The 19590-nt window shown below is 40.4% G+C and overlaps 2 protein-coding genes across 3 annotated transcripts in view; one reads left to right on the forward strand and one right to left on the reverse strand.

The window, feature by feature from the left end:
* Positions 1-200: 200 nt before the first annotated feature.
* Positions 201-13806, reverse strand: LOC137997026 (kinesin-like protein KIFC3). The gene is made up of 5 exons (XM_068842713.1): positions 13230-13806; positions 10888-11073; positions 7860-9023; positions 5573-5857; positions 201-1907 (listed from the first exon to the last, which is right to left on the reverse strand). The coding sequence occupies exons 1-5, from the start codon at positions 13804-13806 to the stop codon at positions 1438-1440; spliced, it is 2682 nt and encodes an 893-aa protein (XP_068698814.1). The 3' UTR covers positions 201-1437.
* Positions 13733-19590, forward strand: part of LOC137997028 (CAAX prenyl protease 1 homolog) — an 18778-nt gene continuing 12920 nt past the window's right edge. The window contains exons 1-4 of one of the 2 annotated variants that reach the window (XM_068842715.1): positions 13733-13851; positions 13984-14061; positions 16982-17128; positions 19080-19166. In XM_068842715.1, the coding sequence (XP_068698816.1) occupies positions 13984-14061; positions 16982-17128; positions 19080-19166 (312 nt within the window). In that variant the 5' untranslated portion in view covers positions 13733-13851. The other variant, XM_068842714.1, reaches the window with a different exon arrangement.

The raw sequence follows: 19590 nt of genomic DNA on the forward strand, positions 1-19590 counted from the left end.
TGCGTAAAGATAGATTTTAACTTAAGGTTTTCTTTTACGTTGCCGTTGCTTGGTTGGTAAAGCGCTGTGCATGACGTGCTAATTGCACGGTCAGTGGTTTGAGGAGACTTCCTTGTAAATGCTTAAAGTCGACACCACTGCTGGGAACTGATTCAAACATCAAATGGAATCCTTTAGACGCATTTCCATTTAAAAAATAATTCGCATGTGCTCTATTTTTATTTTTCAGTACTAATTTTCGTCTCCGTAACGACTTATTTGCCCAGTTTAGACAGGGAAAACAGACATGCAGGGCTTTGTCGTTTAGGATACTAGAATAATTTCGATTGATTCCAAGTTTGCCTTCGTTGGAAAAAAAATGGTAAGGTCATTTAAAGCTCTTTTACGCGTCGAAATAGGAAAGACACGGAAAGTTTTCAACCTAACAAGTGTTTCCTACCTTTGTACGTTTTTTTTTAATGCGAAGGCGTCTCTAGCCATGAAAACTTATATAACAAATAGGACTTTTCACTGTTTTGTAAATCAGTCCTAAAGGTTTTTCGGAAAATCTGAGAAACGGGGCGCTTGTCTTTTGTCTGAAAAACCGATTGTTCCGGTGGGAAAACAAATCGTACGGTTAATATCAACGCGGGATATTCTCCAGAAAAAAAGAACTTCATTCCGAGTTAGTCCTTTCACTCGATTTTACTGAAACGACAGAAATTTTCAGTACCATTAATTTTGTTCGCGTTACCAGAACCAGGCTGCATTAGAAGAATCGCCGATGTGATTAACCATTTTTTTTTTCTTTCTACCGGATCTACGGTTTTCCTGTATGCTGTTGACAAGAGGAATCAAGAATTAATACATAGATTCGTAACACTTGGTCAGAATAAAATCTTGTATTGATGATGACAGTTTTGAAAGCTGTCAGCAGAAGTTTATAATCCCATCAATTTACTTGAGTTCACTTAATATCTAAATTTCGAACGCTGGTCCAGCGAAATTTGGCCAATCAGATTGGGCATGACGACTTCCGCTGACTGCTACCGAAACTGTCAACATTCCTACAGCTAATTCTCTACTTCTCAAATCCAATAATACATCTTGTTTACCCCCCTCCCCCCCCCCCCCAATTTTGCATAATAATTGTTTTCGATTTCTCTTGCGAAATGAAGATGTCCCAAGAGAAATTGTAAACAAAACGTACGCCAATTTTTTTTTTTTTGGGGGGGGGGGGGGGGGCTAAATGAGGTGTATTATGGGATTTGAGAAAGAAGAGAATTGTTCTTTTGTTTCCTTGAAAGCGGAAACGTGGAACGTGCGGTACCATTTATCAAAAACATTTCGTCGAAAATTCCATTCAATTGGTAAGTGCTTCCGGACTCCATGCAGCCCAAAAACGTCTCGGTCGTACTTCGTCTTAGGGCCCTCTGCTCTATCCAGACTTTGTTTCAGTTAGTGTTTCTTTGTTCCCGGGGTAACATTCTGTGTAGCTTTCCCAAGTTGCACTTGTTTTGCTGCGGATCCGAACTGTAAAGTGCTCACGGTCTCACTAAGATTACTGGCCAGCGGACTGACATTGACGAACAAGCACGCCTTGCCATCACCCCCAAGGGAACCTTGCATCAGCTGAGTAAGCTTGGAGTTTCTGTAGGGTACATGCATGGCGTTTGTCCGTAACGCGGAGAAAACCTGGCCGAGTGCGGATAGTGATTTGTTAATGGCTGCGGCTTCCACCAGTCTTTGTCCCGTTGCTTCCGTCTTGGAGATTCTCTCTGAGCCTGCTAAGTCGACAAGGGTTAGCGTGCCTCGCGTGACGGCATTTGTCACCTTATCTGTGCCTTGGAGTCGGAGAAGCAGAAGAAGATGTGAACGGGAACTGTTGGTGTTCATTTTAGTTGCTCCTACTGAACGGTTCATATCCCCTAAAATGGTGCCAAGAAAACACTTCAGAAAAGCGCATATAAAGAATTAAACTCTTCCTTCGTAAATAAACAAACATAAAGAAAGTTTACCATATAAATCACGTTTGAAGAACAATGAACGTAGCTTACAAAGTTACGATTCGAGACCCAATATTTCGACACTCGTTCTGGTGTCTTCTTCAGAAATTAGAATCCCTTTAAGGTCCATTTAAACGGCTTTAACATTTGACCCACATTCGTTCAACAAAAGTTGAACAGATGTTGGGTAAATGTTGGACGCAAAAACAAAGTTCTGCGGAGGCTGCTCAAACTGTTCCAACATTGCGCCAACAAAAGACCCAACACTTTCGCGAAATTTGATAGCGAGGAACTAAGAACTAGAAACCAGACTCTCTCGTCCGGATAAACTATATTGATTTGGCTATCAGGGAGTATGCGTGTGGTCTCACTTTCGACTATCACCATGCATCCTACTTGCCTTAAAAGTCCGTAACTAGAACTTTGGTCACGAGGACCGTGTCTTTCATCTTCGAGTGATTCTAAGGGCGCTTTCCTTTTCTTAGAACTGGCCGGTCAGACCCGTCAGTTTGCAATGAAAATGCAACAATTTGTAGGAACCCTTGCACGATAATCTCTCGCATTCTTCTGGAGGAGTATATATCATTCTCAAAGTGTGTTTATTTGAAGGCGCTGTAGAGTTAGTCCTTCCAAATGCCGGGTCTTGCCCGTCAGTTCTGTCAAATGGAAAGCGGCTTAAGTGATTCCGAGCGTCAATATGTTACAGTTGTCTCAAAGGTTAACGGCTATCCGATATCATCTTTCCCCGCAACTGTTTAAAAACCAGTATTTCCTTCTCGTGACTCACTTCGAGACGAAGACTCCATTAATACTTTTACCACTATCCCGTACTTTATTTTGCCTCTCAATAAGGTTCATTTTTTGTCCAGACAGAAGAGAATATGAAGGTTTACACTAACAATGAACTCCCATCAGATGGATCCAAAGGATACAATACCACCACGTGAATTTATAGGAAAACAATAAGTGAGAGCAGTGGAGTAAACTTCTAACTGGTCCGACTCGATTTAATAACGTTTCCGCTGTTCAGCCTTCTTCAGATAAATGTTAAAAACTAAAAACTAAAAACTATTTCCAATGGTTGTGCGTATCAGAGGTACAAGCTTACATAAGCAACTTAATTTAAACCTTGTAATTTAAACCTGTATGTATCTCTTAATAAAGTTGCTTATATAAGCTTGTACCTCTGATACGCACAACCATGGTAAATAGTTTTTAGCTTTTAGTTTTGAACATTTATCTGAAGAAGGCTGAACAGCCGAAACGTTATTAAATCGAGTCGGACCAGCTAGAAGTATACTTCACTGCTCTCACTTATTATTATCACTTATCATTATCTCAATTATATAAATTGTGACTACATCGTTGGATTTCCAGCCTTGTAGATTCAAAATATAATTTGTTATTAGCTGGTAGCTTATGAATCATCCTCGGATGATCCAATGTACGTCCTGTTCCTGAATGTTAAACGCCGGGGAACCCCGTGGCTAACCAATAATCTCACTGATTGCTCTGTTGCCAGCAGGGTTGTCGTGATGGTGCATTGGTTAGCACACCCGACTAGTAACCAGGTGGACACGGGTTCGATTCCCACTCACGCACGGCATAATATGTTTTTCATTCAAAATGGATCAGTTAGTAGTTCGCTGTCGCTATTTCCACGGGTTCGATCCCCACTCACGCACGGCATAATATGTTTTTCATTCAAAATGGATCAGTTAGTAGTTCGCTGTCGCTATTTCCACGGGTTCGATTCCCACTCACGCACGGCATAATATGTTTTTCATTCAAAATGGATCAGTTAGTAATTCGCTGTCGCTATTTCCACACTCAAATCCCTGAACATTAATGTAGCAAAGCGTTGTGTATCCTTCGGATTCTACTAGCTTGTGACTACATCGTTGGATTTTCAGCCTTGTTGATTCAGGTAGAATATGAAGGTTTACACTAACAATGAACTCCCAGCAGAAGGATCCAAAAGATGCAATACCACCACGTGAATTTATAAGCCAATAATAAGTGAGAGCAGTGGAGTAAACTTCTAACTGGGCCGACTCGATTCAATAACGTTTCCGCTATTCAGACTTCTTCAGGTAAATGTTAAAAACTAAAAACTGTTTACAATGGTTGTGCGTATCAGAGGTACGAGCTTATATAAGCAACTTAATTAAGAGATACACAAAGTTTAAATTACAAGGTTTATGTATGTATCTCTTAATTAATTTGCTTATATAAGCTTGTACCTCTGATACGCACAACCATTGTAAATAGTTTTAGTTTTTAGTTTTTAACATTTATCTGAAGAAGGCTGAACAGCGGAAACGTTATTAAATCGAGTCGGACCAGTTAGAAGTTTACTCCACTGCTCTCACTAATTTTATTATTAGTTCGTTCTCCCTGGGCGCATTTCCTAAATGATTCAAGCTAAAACATGGCTAAAATGCGAAGAGATCTACTTATCGATGGTGAGTCGGAGATAATCGGAAAAAAGTCGAAAACTCCTTTCTTGGAGTCGAACCTACCGTAACCTTCGGATTACCAGTTCGTATATGCTTCACCGGGAAGCGCGGTAGCCTCATGGTTTGTGCGCTCGACTCCGGATCGAGTGGTCCGGGTTCGGGTCCTGACCGCGGACATTGTGTTGTGTTCTTGGGCAAGACACTTTACTCTCACGGAGCCTCTCTCTACCAAAGTTGTATAAATGGGTATCGGCGAATTTAATGCTGGGGGTAACCCTGCGATGGACTGACATCCCATCCAGGGGGGAGTAGAAATACTGCTAGTCGCTTCATGCTACAGAAAAGCGGCGGCCTCATGGGCCTTCTAGGCTCGTAGCAGACTTTACCTTACCTTACCATATGCTTCACCACAGAGATATGCGAGACTCGTGGGAGCGAGGCCATTACTGCAATTTTCATAATTCTGCGGAATCTCACCTTCAAGCGCTTAGCGCAAAACTGCGTTTTGGCTTCCATCAATTAAATCCCCCATGTCATGCATCAATTGATTTCGCTTGATTGACGGAAACCAAAACGCAGTTCGGCCGTTGGCACTTGAAGATAAAATTCTGCAGAATTATGAAAATTGCAGTAAACTAGTGAACCTACCTAACTAGCTAACTACCATTGAGCTATACAAAGACTCGATGGAGCTAAGCCACAAATTAAATTATGTCCATGTTTCCGAGTATCTCAAAGTCACCATCGATAAACGAATCTCTTCGTTTCACCCAACCTTGTTCCCAGGGTCCTATCTCTTCCTCCCTACTTTCTCGAGGGATGAAGAAAGAGGACCCTGGGAACGAGGAAGTTCATTCACCGGGGTTAAAGGAAAGGAACTTTAAATATTTAAGTGTCTAGACGTTCTAGCCCTGGAGCACTAATGCTGGTTTTTGAGGAGAGGGGAAACCGGAGTACCCGAAGAAAGCGTCTCGGTGCAGAGTAGAGAACCAACAAACTCAACCCACATATGACGCCAAGTCTGGGAATCGAACCCGGGCCACAGTGGTGGGAGGCGAGTGCTCTCGCCACTGCGCCATCCCTGCACCCCAAAATAATGTCTTTCAGTATGAAAACATAGCTCTTTACCTTTCTCCATTATACTCTTGATATCCGCGGCTAATTTGACTTCAATCTCGGTCACATCCGTGATGACAAGTTGCTTGTTTCTCATTTGAATGTTGAGATGCTGTGAGCCGCTACTTTCACTGAGAAGATCTCTCACCGTCTCATTGTAAACTTCCACCATGGAGACGCACATGGAATAATCCACGGTCGTTCGCTCGTCACAAACTCTCAGAAGTTCTAGAATTGACCGTATGTTAACACCAGGATCTTTGTCTGTCCCCATCATAGTATACGTTTTTCCTGCCCCTGGAGACGGATGGAATTGAACAACATTATCCTTGGTCATTTGAACGTGAAATAAAAGAGATCCCTCGATTATTAAAGGAGGTCAGAAGCGTACAACTTGGAACGTACATGACACAACTATCACAAACCAAGTTACTTTAAGAGTTATTTGCCAGAACAAAAAAAACAACAAAACAAAACAAAAACAAACCAGACTCTTACAATTTACCCTTTAATTAAACCATAAACCATAGGTAATCATCACACAGTAATGTTTGAAATAAAATTTGTTCGTAAGATTTCCAAAAAAGTGTTTTTAACAGACAAAAATACATTTTAGAATCGCCGATTTTTACCTTTAAATTTTACGGGCGTCGCAATCTTGATATTTTCTTGTATTTTATTGATGTTTATCACAAAACTTTACATATAAAGAAAAGGAAAGTAAAATTATTTCACAAAATACAGACTATAACACTACCACCATCTTGATTGCCCAATTGTTCTAGCACAAAGATCTTTGGTATCAAAACAATAGGCCAACCATAACATGTCGCCATAGACCAATTTCGATATATGGGCATGTAGTTCCCGGTGTTGTGGTCGGTCTTCTGTGGTGCATCATGGTTGGGAGGGTAAATGATCCGAGATACCAGCTACACTAAGCTACTCTAAAATCCGATGGTAAATACAGATATGCGATATCACGATGATATATGACTGAAAGGGGATTAAGGGCCCCAGCGAGAGGGTGACAATTTTCACATGCGAGTCGCCATTTTAGCACGGTCAAACGGGCTTTTCATATTTCTTATTCTTCGTCTTAGTCTACGATTAATTATCGTCTGAGTTCTCGTCAAGTTATGCTCATGCAGTCTGAAAGGACTGAAAGGAAACTACGAAATTCCTCTATCTTTTCAGTTCCTAGACGATAATCTGTTTGACGGAAAAGTTGGGCACTTGGTGACGCTTATCAAAATTAGCATGCATAACTTTCGCGGGTTCTGTTGGACTCATTCTCCTCACCAAAGCTTCGGATCGACCCAAGGCTCTGGGAAATTCTATGTAGGAAAACATGCGCCGTAGGGTTCTCATAGCCAAAAATTAGCTATTTGAACTCTACGGCGCCTGCTCACTCCTCGTGCTAACATGAATGCATCAATTAGAGACTCTTTTGATTGTTCTTCACGAAAACCAATGAGTCAAGGTTCCCCAGAGCTCTTCTCTCCCTCAGTCAAGAGAAGAGCTCTGGTGCGCGGAATAAAGTTTTGGCGAGCGAGCGAGCGAAGCCAAGAGGAGAAACTTTATTCCGCGCGCCTACAATACCACCAGCTAGACATACTACCGTTGGACATGCCTGGTATGGTGTGATAAATTTAAATCAAATCGAATCACGAGAAGAATGAAACGTGTAACTTCAGCCTAAATAACAGATGCGTTTTCTCTCAGGACCGAAACGGACGCAATGCCAAAAAAGAGAAATCGGATTTGTCAAAGAAGCGGGCGGAAATTCTTTATGCTGCGTAAATCAGCGGTCTCTTCGTTGCTTTCATGTATTTTATCACTTTGAAATGAATTCTCGACTTATACCAAGCTTCTGACTTTTGAAAACCGTCTAATTCTATTTGCGCCTGTCATGTTGTTTTAAGAAATTGTTAACAAAGGAAGGTGGCTCTTGCCCACCTGAATAGTCCACAACAGCCCGGGATCAGATGCATCTTTTTCCCTCTCACGGAGTCAGCCAAATAACAATTAATTATTCACCTGCCGAGAGCTCCGCATTAGGGAAAACTGTGCCCGATGTCTTGACTACGCACTCAAGAGAGGGTACAAAGTTTTACTCAATAAAGGGCGACCTAGGCCAATGAATAATACTTTCATTTTTGTTCCGTGTTTATCTGAAGACATCTCGCCTAATTCTGGAAACACTTATCGCGCCATTTCCCTTGAATTCGGTCTGTCGATCTCACTTTTGCACAAACGACACACACAAAGTAAGAATAAAACATAAGACCTCACTCACCTGTCTGACCATAAGCCATAATGCAGACATTATACCCGTCGACACATGACGTAATGAGCGGCAGAGTATCTTGAAAGACTTCCTCTTGTGTGCTGGACGGAGAGAACACTCGATCAAATCGGAAAGTCTTCTTCTGCCCAGAAGCCGATACGACATTTAAATCTTGATCTGAAGCAAACGTAAAAACATTGTCTGCCTTTGGATCGTAGCGACACCGACAGAAAACCCGTATATTGCCGCGCAGCTCCTGTAGTTGATTGTAAAGAAGTTTTCTCTGCATTACTTCCCTGTGGTACAAGGCGCGAAGCTCTACGAGCTCCTTACTCGAACCTTGGTCCACATCTTTCATTTTACGCAAAGAGCTTTGCGCTCGATCCATAATCGAGGCAATCCCTTCCATTTCGCCGGAGAAGCAATTCTTCAACTCCACCAACATGCGAGAAAACAACCGAACTGTTGATTTGATGTTTCTACAAGTTTCCTTCGAAATAGTGGGCGCTTTAGGGGGAGGAGGTGTTGGAATAACAGGTTGAACCTGTGGAATTGGTTGAGAGACAGGCAGCACCAATTCAATCGTAGGCTGAACCTTTTCAATAACAGGTTGAACCACTTCAATGACCGGTAAAACTGGTTCAGGCTCAGCTGGTGCAGACTTCAACTCTTCTATCTCTAACTGCAAGCATTCGCCTTTAGTTTGCAACTTTCTGGCGGTTTCTTCGGATGACTTCAATCGTGCTTTCAAATCTTCGTTGGCCGCCTTGGACTCCTCCACTTGCGACTCCTTCTCGCGCAGTTGTTCTTCGAGTTTTTCAATTCTCTCCTTTAATAATTCAACTTCGGCGGCGTGTTCCTGACTTGATCCTGAACGGCCTTTCTGTCGTTTTGAGCCAGGTTTTTTGTTTTTGCCCATTACATCCTCTGTGAGTAGACTTATATATATGTTAGTGACTTCATCAAGGTCGTAGTTACATTGCCTCAGTAACGCCAAGATCTCAAATTGGTCTTCCCATTCAGGAAAAGCTTCTTGAACGGTGGAAACTCGTGAACTGACGTCTGGAATATGAAGCTCCCATGACAAGGGCATTTTAAACCAAGAGCCTGACTTGTGGTCATAAACATGAAGAACATTCACCTTGTTTTCTTCAAAGTAGGTAGTCATAAGTCCTGAAATCATGAAGTGAAAATGAAACCATAACCTAGCTAGTACGTAGTAATCACGGATTAGTAAAGTCCGTTCGATATCTAGTAAAATAATATTTCTTATCGTACTGATTGCCCAGAAATAGTCAGGGAAAGTGGACTTAAGGGCTGCTTTCTGGCAGTACGCAGAGAGAACTTGAATCTCCTGTGGAAAGCAGCAGAGTTGACAAATCTCAACTCGGGATCGTTGCCGACACGAATTGCCATGCGGGGGCAAATTGTAGCGATTGTTTCCTACAAAACACACCACGACACAGCTTTCTGAAGTTCTGATAAGTAGCTTTGGTCATATTTGGCAGTGACTCTTGGAATAAATTAACACGACTTCAATTACGTTTGAAAAAAACAGCAAAAAAAAAAACAGCTGAGCAACCCTCACGCACAACTGCAAAGCAAGTGGAAATATGGGGATTTTTTACCGCTTTCATTTGAGCATGCCGGCATTGCGATACAAACCCGATGTCGAGACATCACAGATTCACAATCACATCAGATCGAGGTGATGTGTCCGTCGGCCAGCCAGTCCCAGATGGCGTTCAAACCCTGAAATCCCATGGCATCACGATCGATCCGCGAAACATATTCGGGACATTCGTAAAACGACACGACTAGAATGCGTCCTCCTTTGTCGGGAGGCAATTAAGTGAAGTACGATCGTCAGGGTGAGTGCAGTCCCGAGAAGGACTGCTTTGGATGATATTGACTGACGTTTCCACATCAACTACAGCCAAACAATTATTCTATTAACAATAATTGACCGACCTCTTTTAAACTACACGAACAGCCCTTAGACAGATCAAACGCGCCAATCACAGTTTACAGTCTCCACAGCCAATAGGGAGATAAGATCTACAACGACGACAGTCGACGAAAACGTCCCCTCAAAATATAGACTTAACTGATCAGAGTGTAATGCGAAGTGCTAGTTTTGTACCCCATATGAACCATGTGAGCGTTAGCCCTACTAATGGAAATGGGCCCACACAAGGAGAGAGACAAACTCTGACCAGGGTGGGAATTGAACCCACGACCTTCGGGTCTACCGACTGAGCTAAAAGGTCAGACGGGAGCAGGCCGTAGGAACTAAAGATGTTAAAGTCACGGCAATGAACATGTACAAGTACAAGGAAGGGTTACGTATCATAAATATTTCGCGAGTATTCAGTCTCGTTCACATCCCACAATATGGGCGAAGTACATCCTAAAAATAAACTGGTACGAGCGGTTTCTGAGTAGAAATGGAGAAAGAAAAATTGCATGCTTACGTTGTCGTGAAAACCTCAAATTTGGATATTTCACGTCGTCGTTATGCAGAGGATCGCTAACATACTTGCTAAAATCCGTGCTGCACGTGCAGCACGATTATTTATGCTCTTTTAAGCAATGAGATTATTGTTTTGCGGCGTTGTCGTAGTAGTAGCCGCCGTCGTTTCTTAAACTAACTATTAACACCGAGGCTTAACCGACAGTTGACCAATCACATCAACGCCCGGGGAGGGGGGGGGGGGGAGGGAGGGTTTAGACCATCTATTGACGTGACGTTACACAAATCACTTGACTCTGAAAACGACTTTTTTTTATGGATGGACAATTCGAAACTAGCCTATTATAGCCACTACAGTAGTCCTGAAAGTACATTGTGTACTACCCCTTACCCAACCAAACCAGAGAAAAAGCTCCATGACTTCGAGTACAGTAATCAAACCAAGACACACTAGTCATCATAATCAAATATAAAATAATTGCAACATAATTGGAGAAAGAATTGAGGACACTTTAAATTAATTAGTTTGATATCAATGTTCAGAGATACTTTACTCTACTCTACCTCGAGTGGGATGTTCCATCATTCCCATGCGATCATCTTCCCATCTTGGTACCCATGAATCATTGGACTGTCCATCATCATCAAATGACCCCTGATCATGATCTGCATAATGTCCTGTCACGGGCCTCTGACCTTCTATGTAACCATGTTGGTACCATTCCTCTGGAAATGGTTGCAAATCTTGTGCTGCAAAAGAATCAAGATAGCATGAAGGGCAACTTAAAGGGGCAATTTGTAACGCTAATTTATAGTCAATCTTCAAAACACTAAAAGACGTCCTTGCATCAATGAAAACCAAAAAAATAATGCTGTAATTCTCAATCATGAAGAGCCACGTCCTGCACTAGAATTTGATACTGGCAATGCCGCACCCGTTGCTGCTCCTTAAAATGTATTGGACCCAGAGACATCTCTTGACAATTCCTCCCTGCCTTCTTCGCAACAACTCCAACAGAAGAAGTTGAACACTACGCAAAAACTTAATTCTGCTTTTCTTTTCGCGCCATGTCACTAGATCTAGTTGCGTAAGGCAATCATGCATATGGAAAACAGAATCGCAAACACTACCGCAATAAGTGACAGTATTTGCGATTAAGCCATCGCAGAAACAGCCGCACGTTGTTACATGTATATGGGAAGAGGTCATGTACTTGTTTAGAAGTTGAATCCAAACATAATTTATTTCAAATAAAAAAAAAGAAACAGATAATATGTAGCATCTTATCTCGTTCACTAGGAATGGTGAATCTCCAATTAAAAGACAGAAAACTTAGCTATGGTTACACTTGGCCTTTTACCCATGGGTAAATAGCATTTGCCCATGGGCAAGGACGTTTTTGTGTGTAACCACTTTCCCTAGACCGATACTGCACTAGGGTTATTTCCATGGATACATCAAAAGAACTTCCCATGAAAGTTACTGAACTGAAAAGTAGGGTTTATCTGCTCCCTGAGGTGGCCTAGCCAATCATAAAGCAGAACGTAGTGGCTAATTTCACGCCTACTTGTAGCACAAGGTACATTTTGTAACATGGCAGGGTTTCCTGCATCACTGTGAGTATTTCTTTCTTTATTTTCACAAGTTTGCCCTTCAGACTGTCAGTTACAAAGTTGATTAAGTTATATTCTTTCTGTTTCTCCTGGGGGGAGGGAGTCTTTTACTGTGTAACCACATCCCCAAGAGTAACATGAAACCTGAGCTGAATCAAACCCGAACAATCTACCCTCTGGAATGCCCCAACTGCAAGGTGTGTGTAACAACAGCACTTGTTTGTGAGCACTGTGAAGGGTGGCAAATGGTACCTCCAAAATCTTGGTACTTGCAAACATTTTCATCTGATCTCGAAATCTGGAAAGCCCTTGCGAAGAGTCTCGAAGTATCGTTTATGTTGCACTTATTTCAGTGTGAATTCTCGCATGTTTTGGTCTTAGTCTTAGATCTGCAAACTCCGGTCTCAGCGTCTCGGCAAGTCTCAGTTTATACCATTTGTCACCATGGAATACCATTCTCGCATAAAATGTACGGATTGCTGTTGAGACTATTTAAAATAAAATCCTATATACAGGTTTGCACGGCATCCTTAACAAACTGCTCGCCTATAGCATTAGTTAAATATCAAAATGTTTCCCTACAGAAAGAATCAACAGTGTTGTAATCCATTTCCATTGGAAACCCACTGTTACCTGTGGAAACCCTCCTGAAATTTGATTGGGAACATGGGGTTATCACGTTATCATGTTTGCCTAGAAAATGAAAGCTCTCAAGAATTCAAAAATTAAAAGTTCCTGGAAAATGTTATTGCTATCTGATAATCGTCTATTCTTGGCTACGCATGGTTTATACTCAAATTTCAATATCAGGTTTATATTTTTTATCACTTCTCTAGTTATTTTCTTATTCCTACTTTATGACATCTGTACATTTATAATGGTATGCTACGCCGGATGTGACAAAATATCAAATCCCCTAATAAATAAAACAAGTCATAAAGCTTGACATTCAAATTGATGCTAATTGTTGGCAACTTGATTGTAAATTGTGTGACTTGTTTTATTTATTAGTGGACTTGATATTTTGTCACATACGGCGTAGCCTATAATGGGGTTTGTTTTCTATGTAAATATTAGTTTTTATGTTTTAGATTTAATATTCTTTCATGGTGGTCTGTCTTGTATGGGGTCACTGACTCTTTTACAGATTGACCTTATGGCTGTTTTTTTTTCCCTGTATTTTTACATTACATAACTATTTATTTATATTTGCATTTTATGTAAATACTGCCATTAAATTTATAATTATTGTAATAAATACAAATATCCCCTAAAGAAGAAAAAAAAGTTACCTGCATCCCACGAATTGACAAGGTACCTAACTCCATCAACATTGATAACATTGTAATCTGTTCCGGTTTGAATGCAATGGAATACTTCGAAAAGGATTTCGTCTGAGTTCGATCCTCCACTTCCGTCGACCTCCCAGCCTCCACGACCTCCTGGGTTTTCATAACCATTTCCATAATTATTCCGTCCTTGTGAGCTTGATTTTCCCTTTTTCGGGTGACGATGCATGGACAGGGCAGACTGATGCGATGCCTCATGTCGATTTTTAGTTGGCCTCTGGTGAGATCGAGAATACGAAGTTGAAGTCGGAGCCACCGAGGGCCCATTCGTCGCATAGTAACCGAAATTACTCGGATTGTAGCCGTAACCACCCGATTGTGACTGTATCACGCCATTGCTTGGCACAGAACTGCGCATCGATTGGTAATGATGCCGTTGATCAAACCCATTCACGGCATTTGCAGGATAGCCATTAAATCCGGTTTGTTGCGATGCAATGAAATTACTCGGAGCGGAAGGCAAAACATGTCTTTGCGTCACAACAGCGTTTTCGGGTCTTGAATTTACTCCATTCCCCATCCTTGTTCCACAGAAAAATCAGACGTCTTCCACTACCTGACTGATGTAATTATTATAGTGGAGGAATTCCGATGATCTTCTGCTAAGTTATTTGACCTTTGCAGTACTGCGCAGCTGCCTTTTCGAAAGCGGCTGTTTTTACTGATGGCAGGCTCAAGTTCTTTAAATTTTTTCAAGATGGTGGACGTTCTGCTTGCTGTAGTTCTTTTCCTGTGGCTGACTTATTTGTGGGAAAACTACCTTTCCTACCGTCAGGTAAATGCGAGCAATAACTTATGTACAAATTCATTGTGTTAAAATTAATTTTGTATATTTTTTTGCAAGCTGTTTGTTAGATAATACATGTGCGCTTCCCATAAAACGCGGCTTTAAGAAATGCACATTACAAAATATACAGAGAGCTGGAATTATTTAGTTTACTGTAACCTCCATACCGAAAAAAGGACCATTATGCTTTGAATCAGATAACACCGAATCACAAGCAAACTTTGAATGAGGAAGTACACCGTACTGTAATCCAAAGTTAATAACTATGTGTAATCTTAACAATCGAGTATTTTCCTTGTTTCTCGATGCAGTCACTTGTGATGAAGGTTTGCAACCAATCTCTTGAGACACAGATAACAATGCTGCAATTTACAATTCCTAGTGGACGAACAAAAGGAGCTACAATGTTGGACAGAAAAAGTGGAAAATTAGTACCCCCCTCCCCTCAAAATCAATGATGAATCCGTGCGCAAGTGAAAGCCCGACATTTTTTCACCATTAAAATTGGTTGGAGGAGTGGTCTTCATTTTCTGTTTGAAATGTCTAAGATTGTAGTTTTCATCCACCATCATGGTGGCAATGACGTAACATGAAAATCACCTATGTCATTCTGTTAGTCTTCATAAGGCAATGAGATTGACTACAGATATCAGATACATCACTTTAATTAGGCAATGAGACTAATTGATATCTGAAACTCATTCAATGTTGCATTTAACATTGGAACCAAACCTTTAATTTTTGGATGGTTTTATTGGCTACTTTATGTTAGGTGGTGTAAACTCACAGGATAGATATCACCTAATAACCCCTCTTTGTGTCGATAATTATTTGTCCTCCACCTTTTTCCATTAAAAAGAAGCAAAGACACAAGGCTGATGAGGCAACATCCTTAATAGAGCCGAAGCGCAATAGTGTTGTATATGCAGAAAAAATCTCGAGCACTCCAGAGAAAATTTTAATGTAAGATAAGGTAAGAGAACAAAGGCCTTTTATCATGTGACTTCAAGAACCAATGAAGGCATTTATTTTGATGTCTGATGTCATTAGACAACCTGGCTTGAGACAACATCGTTCATGTGGATATTTATGAGGGAATGAAAAGGCATCTTTTTCCATTTGTCCGACCATTGTGTTGTGTACAGTTGCTTTGTTAAATTTATTTTTGAACCAGCATCTTCTATATTGAGTGAAGGAGCTCAAGACTGAACCAGGGTACATGTTCTTATCGGCCACTGTTGTCAATCGGCCTGCGTGGCATTGTTGGGTAGAGCAGTTTGTTTTTCATTTTATGACCATTGAGTTGTGAACAATTTAATTAACTTTTCAAAGGAAATAATATTGTCTGTAAAGTACGTGTACACAATTAAAATAATGATCAATTTGACGTAATTATAATTCATGGCTGTATCTTTCACACCGAACACGCTTTGGCGATTTTGTGCGTGGCATTTATTTTATCCAACTTAATTATTGTATATTCCTGTTAAAAATTATGGCTGTTAAAAAAATTAATTACAGCAGTGCTTTCAATATTTTTGCAAAACACATTGACATTTACAATGTTGTTCAAGATACAAAGTGTGCAAGGGTTTTACTTACATTTCGGTTGTTTTAACTTAGAAAAGTTGAGTTGCAGTACTTTGAAAAAAAATTACAACAATACTATTGGGTTCCAAAAATGGCACTCTGATACAATTCTGCAAAGTGTGTATTACAGTGTATATTGACTGTCTAGCTACAACTACATTGTACTTTTACATGAAAACTCGTTTTTTAGAGTCTAGTGACAGTGACATTAAAAAGCTGGTTGCAAATGCTGTTCTGGAAAGTACAAATTATGCTATCAGGTTACAAGTTAATAGACTTTCACATTTACTCCCATGCAAATTGAATGAGTTCATTTTATAAAATAGACAATAAAGTTACTTTTTAATAAAATAAACCAGCTTTTCTTGTCCAACTTTATTATGGAGGTAGGAGAGAGAAATTCCAGCCACACTTGAAAACGAGGAGCCAGCACAACTGTCATCCAGACTTCGCACATTGTAATCACATCTGCAGTCACAGTTGTAATTTCTTTTTCAGCCCTTGCAGTAACGATGATTATTAGAGTGATGTGATTTTTTCCTGAGACAAGCATGCCTTTTTTCAGTCAATTTCTGAACAGTGTGTGGGAAAATACGAACCAGTAATCTAAAAACACAGTGGACATAAATTCAATTAAACCAATCAAATGTACTTACTTACATCAATTGCATGCACTCGCCATCATATCAACACTGGCTTATTACAGTATGTGCTGTTTTTGAGAGATGCGAGATGTCAATATCACATAATTTTGCCCTAAAAGCTTTGCTTGTTGGACAAATACTCTCAGCTGGAGACATTCTCAGCCAACACACCAATTGCCTGAAGGGATTTATTTACTAAGTAATTTATCATTAGGTGAGAATGAGAATGATATGAACAACTATGTATGTAGATCAAGAGGTATTAGTTTCAGTCTTGTCAGATAATACCCTGCAAGATATTATAAATATAGGGCAACCAGAATTCATTATAATTGTTTTATTATTCATCCAAATGTTTTCCAAGCACCAAAAGAGGCAAGGTGTGTTGTATTGTGTTTTGGGCTGCTACAAAGTTAACAACTTGACTTGTCCTGAGATGATTGTCCAGTTGTATTGTAAAAAATATCAGTTACATCACTTTTTATCAATGCGCCATTGAAAGAGGCCTTGTTGGCGTCTGAAACAAAGATTTCTTGTGAGCTCAAAATGGAGTTACTGTCACGGCACGCAGCCTGCAAAACAATTTTTTTCCAGCACTTATAATAATTATTATAATTATGTTATGACTAGTTAATTGCTTATAATTTATTGAAAATTCTGCTAATCTTTGTCAGCATAAAGTCTTGAAGCACACCAAAGATGTTCCTGATGAACTAAAAGATGCTCTGGATCATGAGTCGTTTGAGAAAGCCAGAGTGTACCAACTGGATCGGTCCTCATTTAGCTTCATTTCTGGAGCATACTCTCAAGTTGAGACAACGGTAAGAATACAGTAAGATTTCACTTTATTGACAAGAGAGGTGGTCCTCCTTTATTTTTGAAGAGATGCTAGTTAAATAAAAATTTGATTTTGCAACAGTTGAGGCTGGGGCTTTTGCTTACACCATTTTGAGGTAGTAAAAGTAAACATAGAACAAGTGAGTAATTCTTGCAACTTGAACACCATTTCTTTACAGTGATAGGAAAAAATAGTATTGTGGGAGTTGAAAATAGAAGAATGAGCCAGTCCCCTTCTTCTGTTTGTGATTCCTACAAGCCGTTATTCACCAGGCCACATTTGTTTAAAGGCCAGATAACTTTTCCCAGTGGATAAGTTGTTATCCAGAGTAATAATAAAATATTACATTTCATGTTAAAGTTGGCCAAGATTTTCTTACACACCTTTCAACTAGATGCGCTTAGAGTGTGCATATTCACAGTTATGAGGGCAACTACATGTAAATACTGAAATCTTTGCAGAGATTGATTTCAACTGATTGATAGTGACTTACTAGTATATACTAAAACAGTGGATAGCGTTCAAACCATGCTCTGGTTGGCTGCTTTAACTCCAGATATCCTTTGCTATTCACCTCTGAGCATCTGGTGGCTCAGTTGGTTGAACATCGAGCTGTCATGCGGGAGGTTGCGGGTTCGAACGCCGGCCGGATAAACACTTATTTTCTTAAAATAACTGAGGAGAAGTTGCTGCCTTTGTAATTTCATCTGCAAATGGTTAGACTTTCAAGTCTTCTCAGATAAGGACTATAAACCGTAGGCCCCATCTTACAAATAAGTTCCGCATGGGATGTTAAAGAACCCACACACTATTTGATAAGAGTAGGGGATGTACCAGTAGTTTCCGGTGTTGTGGCTGTTCTTTTCTCTCCAGCAGAAGTGGCCAGCTTGGCAGTGATGTCTCTAAAAAGGCTTACGGTGTATGAGGCCACCTAAGCAGAAACAGCCATAAGTCAAAAAGGGACTTTGCAGAGTGCTGGACATGTAGATGTACATGTAGATGTAGATGTAGATCCTCGCATGGGATTTGTGCCCGAAAGTGTTGTAATCATTGGAGGAGTAATGAGTTAAAATCATCTTTTTGTGCAATGTTATCTCACTGTTTTATTACATGTATCATATTAGTTAAAATAACTATTCACCTCAGTGTCGGTGGCTAGTGGTGGATATTTACCTTGCTGCTTTGCAGCACAGTGAATATCCACCACTAGCCACCTCCACTTTGGTGAATAGCTGTTAATTATTATCCACTGGATAAAGTTATGCTGCATTTGAACAACTTGGGCCTGGCCAAGTCATGATCCACCAGCCGGTTAGAAGCAGAATTGAAAGCACTGGAAACATTCTCATCCTTTGTAGTTTCATAAACACATGTATCATTTTGGCTGCAACATACATGTAAGGTGCAGTTACACACATCATGGTAAATGCCATTTCCCAAGTGCCTGACACTTAGGTTTTAGTATATAATATACCGTGTCTACCTCAATTACACGTTACGAAGAATTCTCACACATTTTGTTGTGAAGAAATCTCACGCAATTCCTTGGCGGGAAATTTAATCACAACTTCGTCAGCGTTGTGATTGGCTCTTGTACTTCGGGCATCACAACACCCTTCCAACTTACCGCATTAAATGTCATGGGTGCTTCATCTGATCTTTTTTATGTATCCATGGAAATTTACCACGGGAAATTTACCCTGGGAAATGTTGGTCACATGCACTAAATGCAGTTTCCAGTAGTGAAAGGGTCATTTACCACAGTACAGCTGTAAAAGTGCCCTGTGTAGCCGCACATATTAAATCTACTGTTAATGATACAGCACTTGTTGGATTTTGTGTGCTTTTTGCTCCTAAACTATTTTACCACCATGTTATAATGCATCTCACTTGACACAGTATCAAACTCGTAATGCAATCTTGTGTGATTACAGCTCATTCTTCTGTTGGGAGGAATACCTCTTTTGTGGGAAATATCAGGAGTGCTGATTGCAAAGTTTGGTTACACAAGAGAATATGAGGTTTGCACAAGATTGGTTATGAACTTTATTGTGTGCCAAACTCAATTAAAGGTGTTTCTTGAATCTCTTGCTATACTGTTGACTCTGGGTGGTTACCAGCTTAACTCCTCTATGCTCAGTAAAGAGCTAACCGGTTGCCGGGTCCATTTAGGTTTCTTGTCACTGTTATGGTATCTTTGTAATAAGGGAGCTGAGGCAATGACCACGTTAAGGAGGATGAGAATGCTATAAATGCAAAATCTTTAAGGAATAAAATCAATGGTTCTGCATGCTCTGTATACATGTGTTTTGCATTTCTCTGCACTTCTTTGCCATTATTCTCATCCTAACGATGATGTGAAATGAGTGAACTTTACAGCAGTTATCAGTCACACGCACCCCTCAATGACCAATCAAATGTCCATGGCAATGGTCTTGTTCTCTT

This window comes from Montipora foliosa, chromosome 3 (genome assembly GCF_036669935.1).
Source record: "Montipora foliosa isolate CH-2021 chromosome 3, ASM3666993v2, whole genome shotgun sequence".
Lineage (NCBI taxonomy): Eukaryota > Metazoa > Cnidaria > Anthozoa > Scleractinia > Acroporidae > Montipora > Montipora foliosa.

Excerpts from the sequence above, each read along its gene's own strand:
- LOC137997026 (XM_068842713.1), bottom strand. The coding sequence starts at position 13,806 with ATGGGGAATGGAGTAAATTCAAGACCCGAAAACGCTGTTGTGACGCAA. Across the intron at positions 9,024-10,887 it reads GATGGAACATCCCACTCGAG|GACTTATGACTACCTACTTT; the intron begins GTAGAGTAGAGT and ends TCATGATTTCAG. Across the intron at positions 1,908-5,572 it reads CAAGAGTATAATGGAGAAAG|GGGATATGAACCGTTCAGTA; the intron begins GTAAAGAGCTAT and ends GCACCATTTTAG.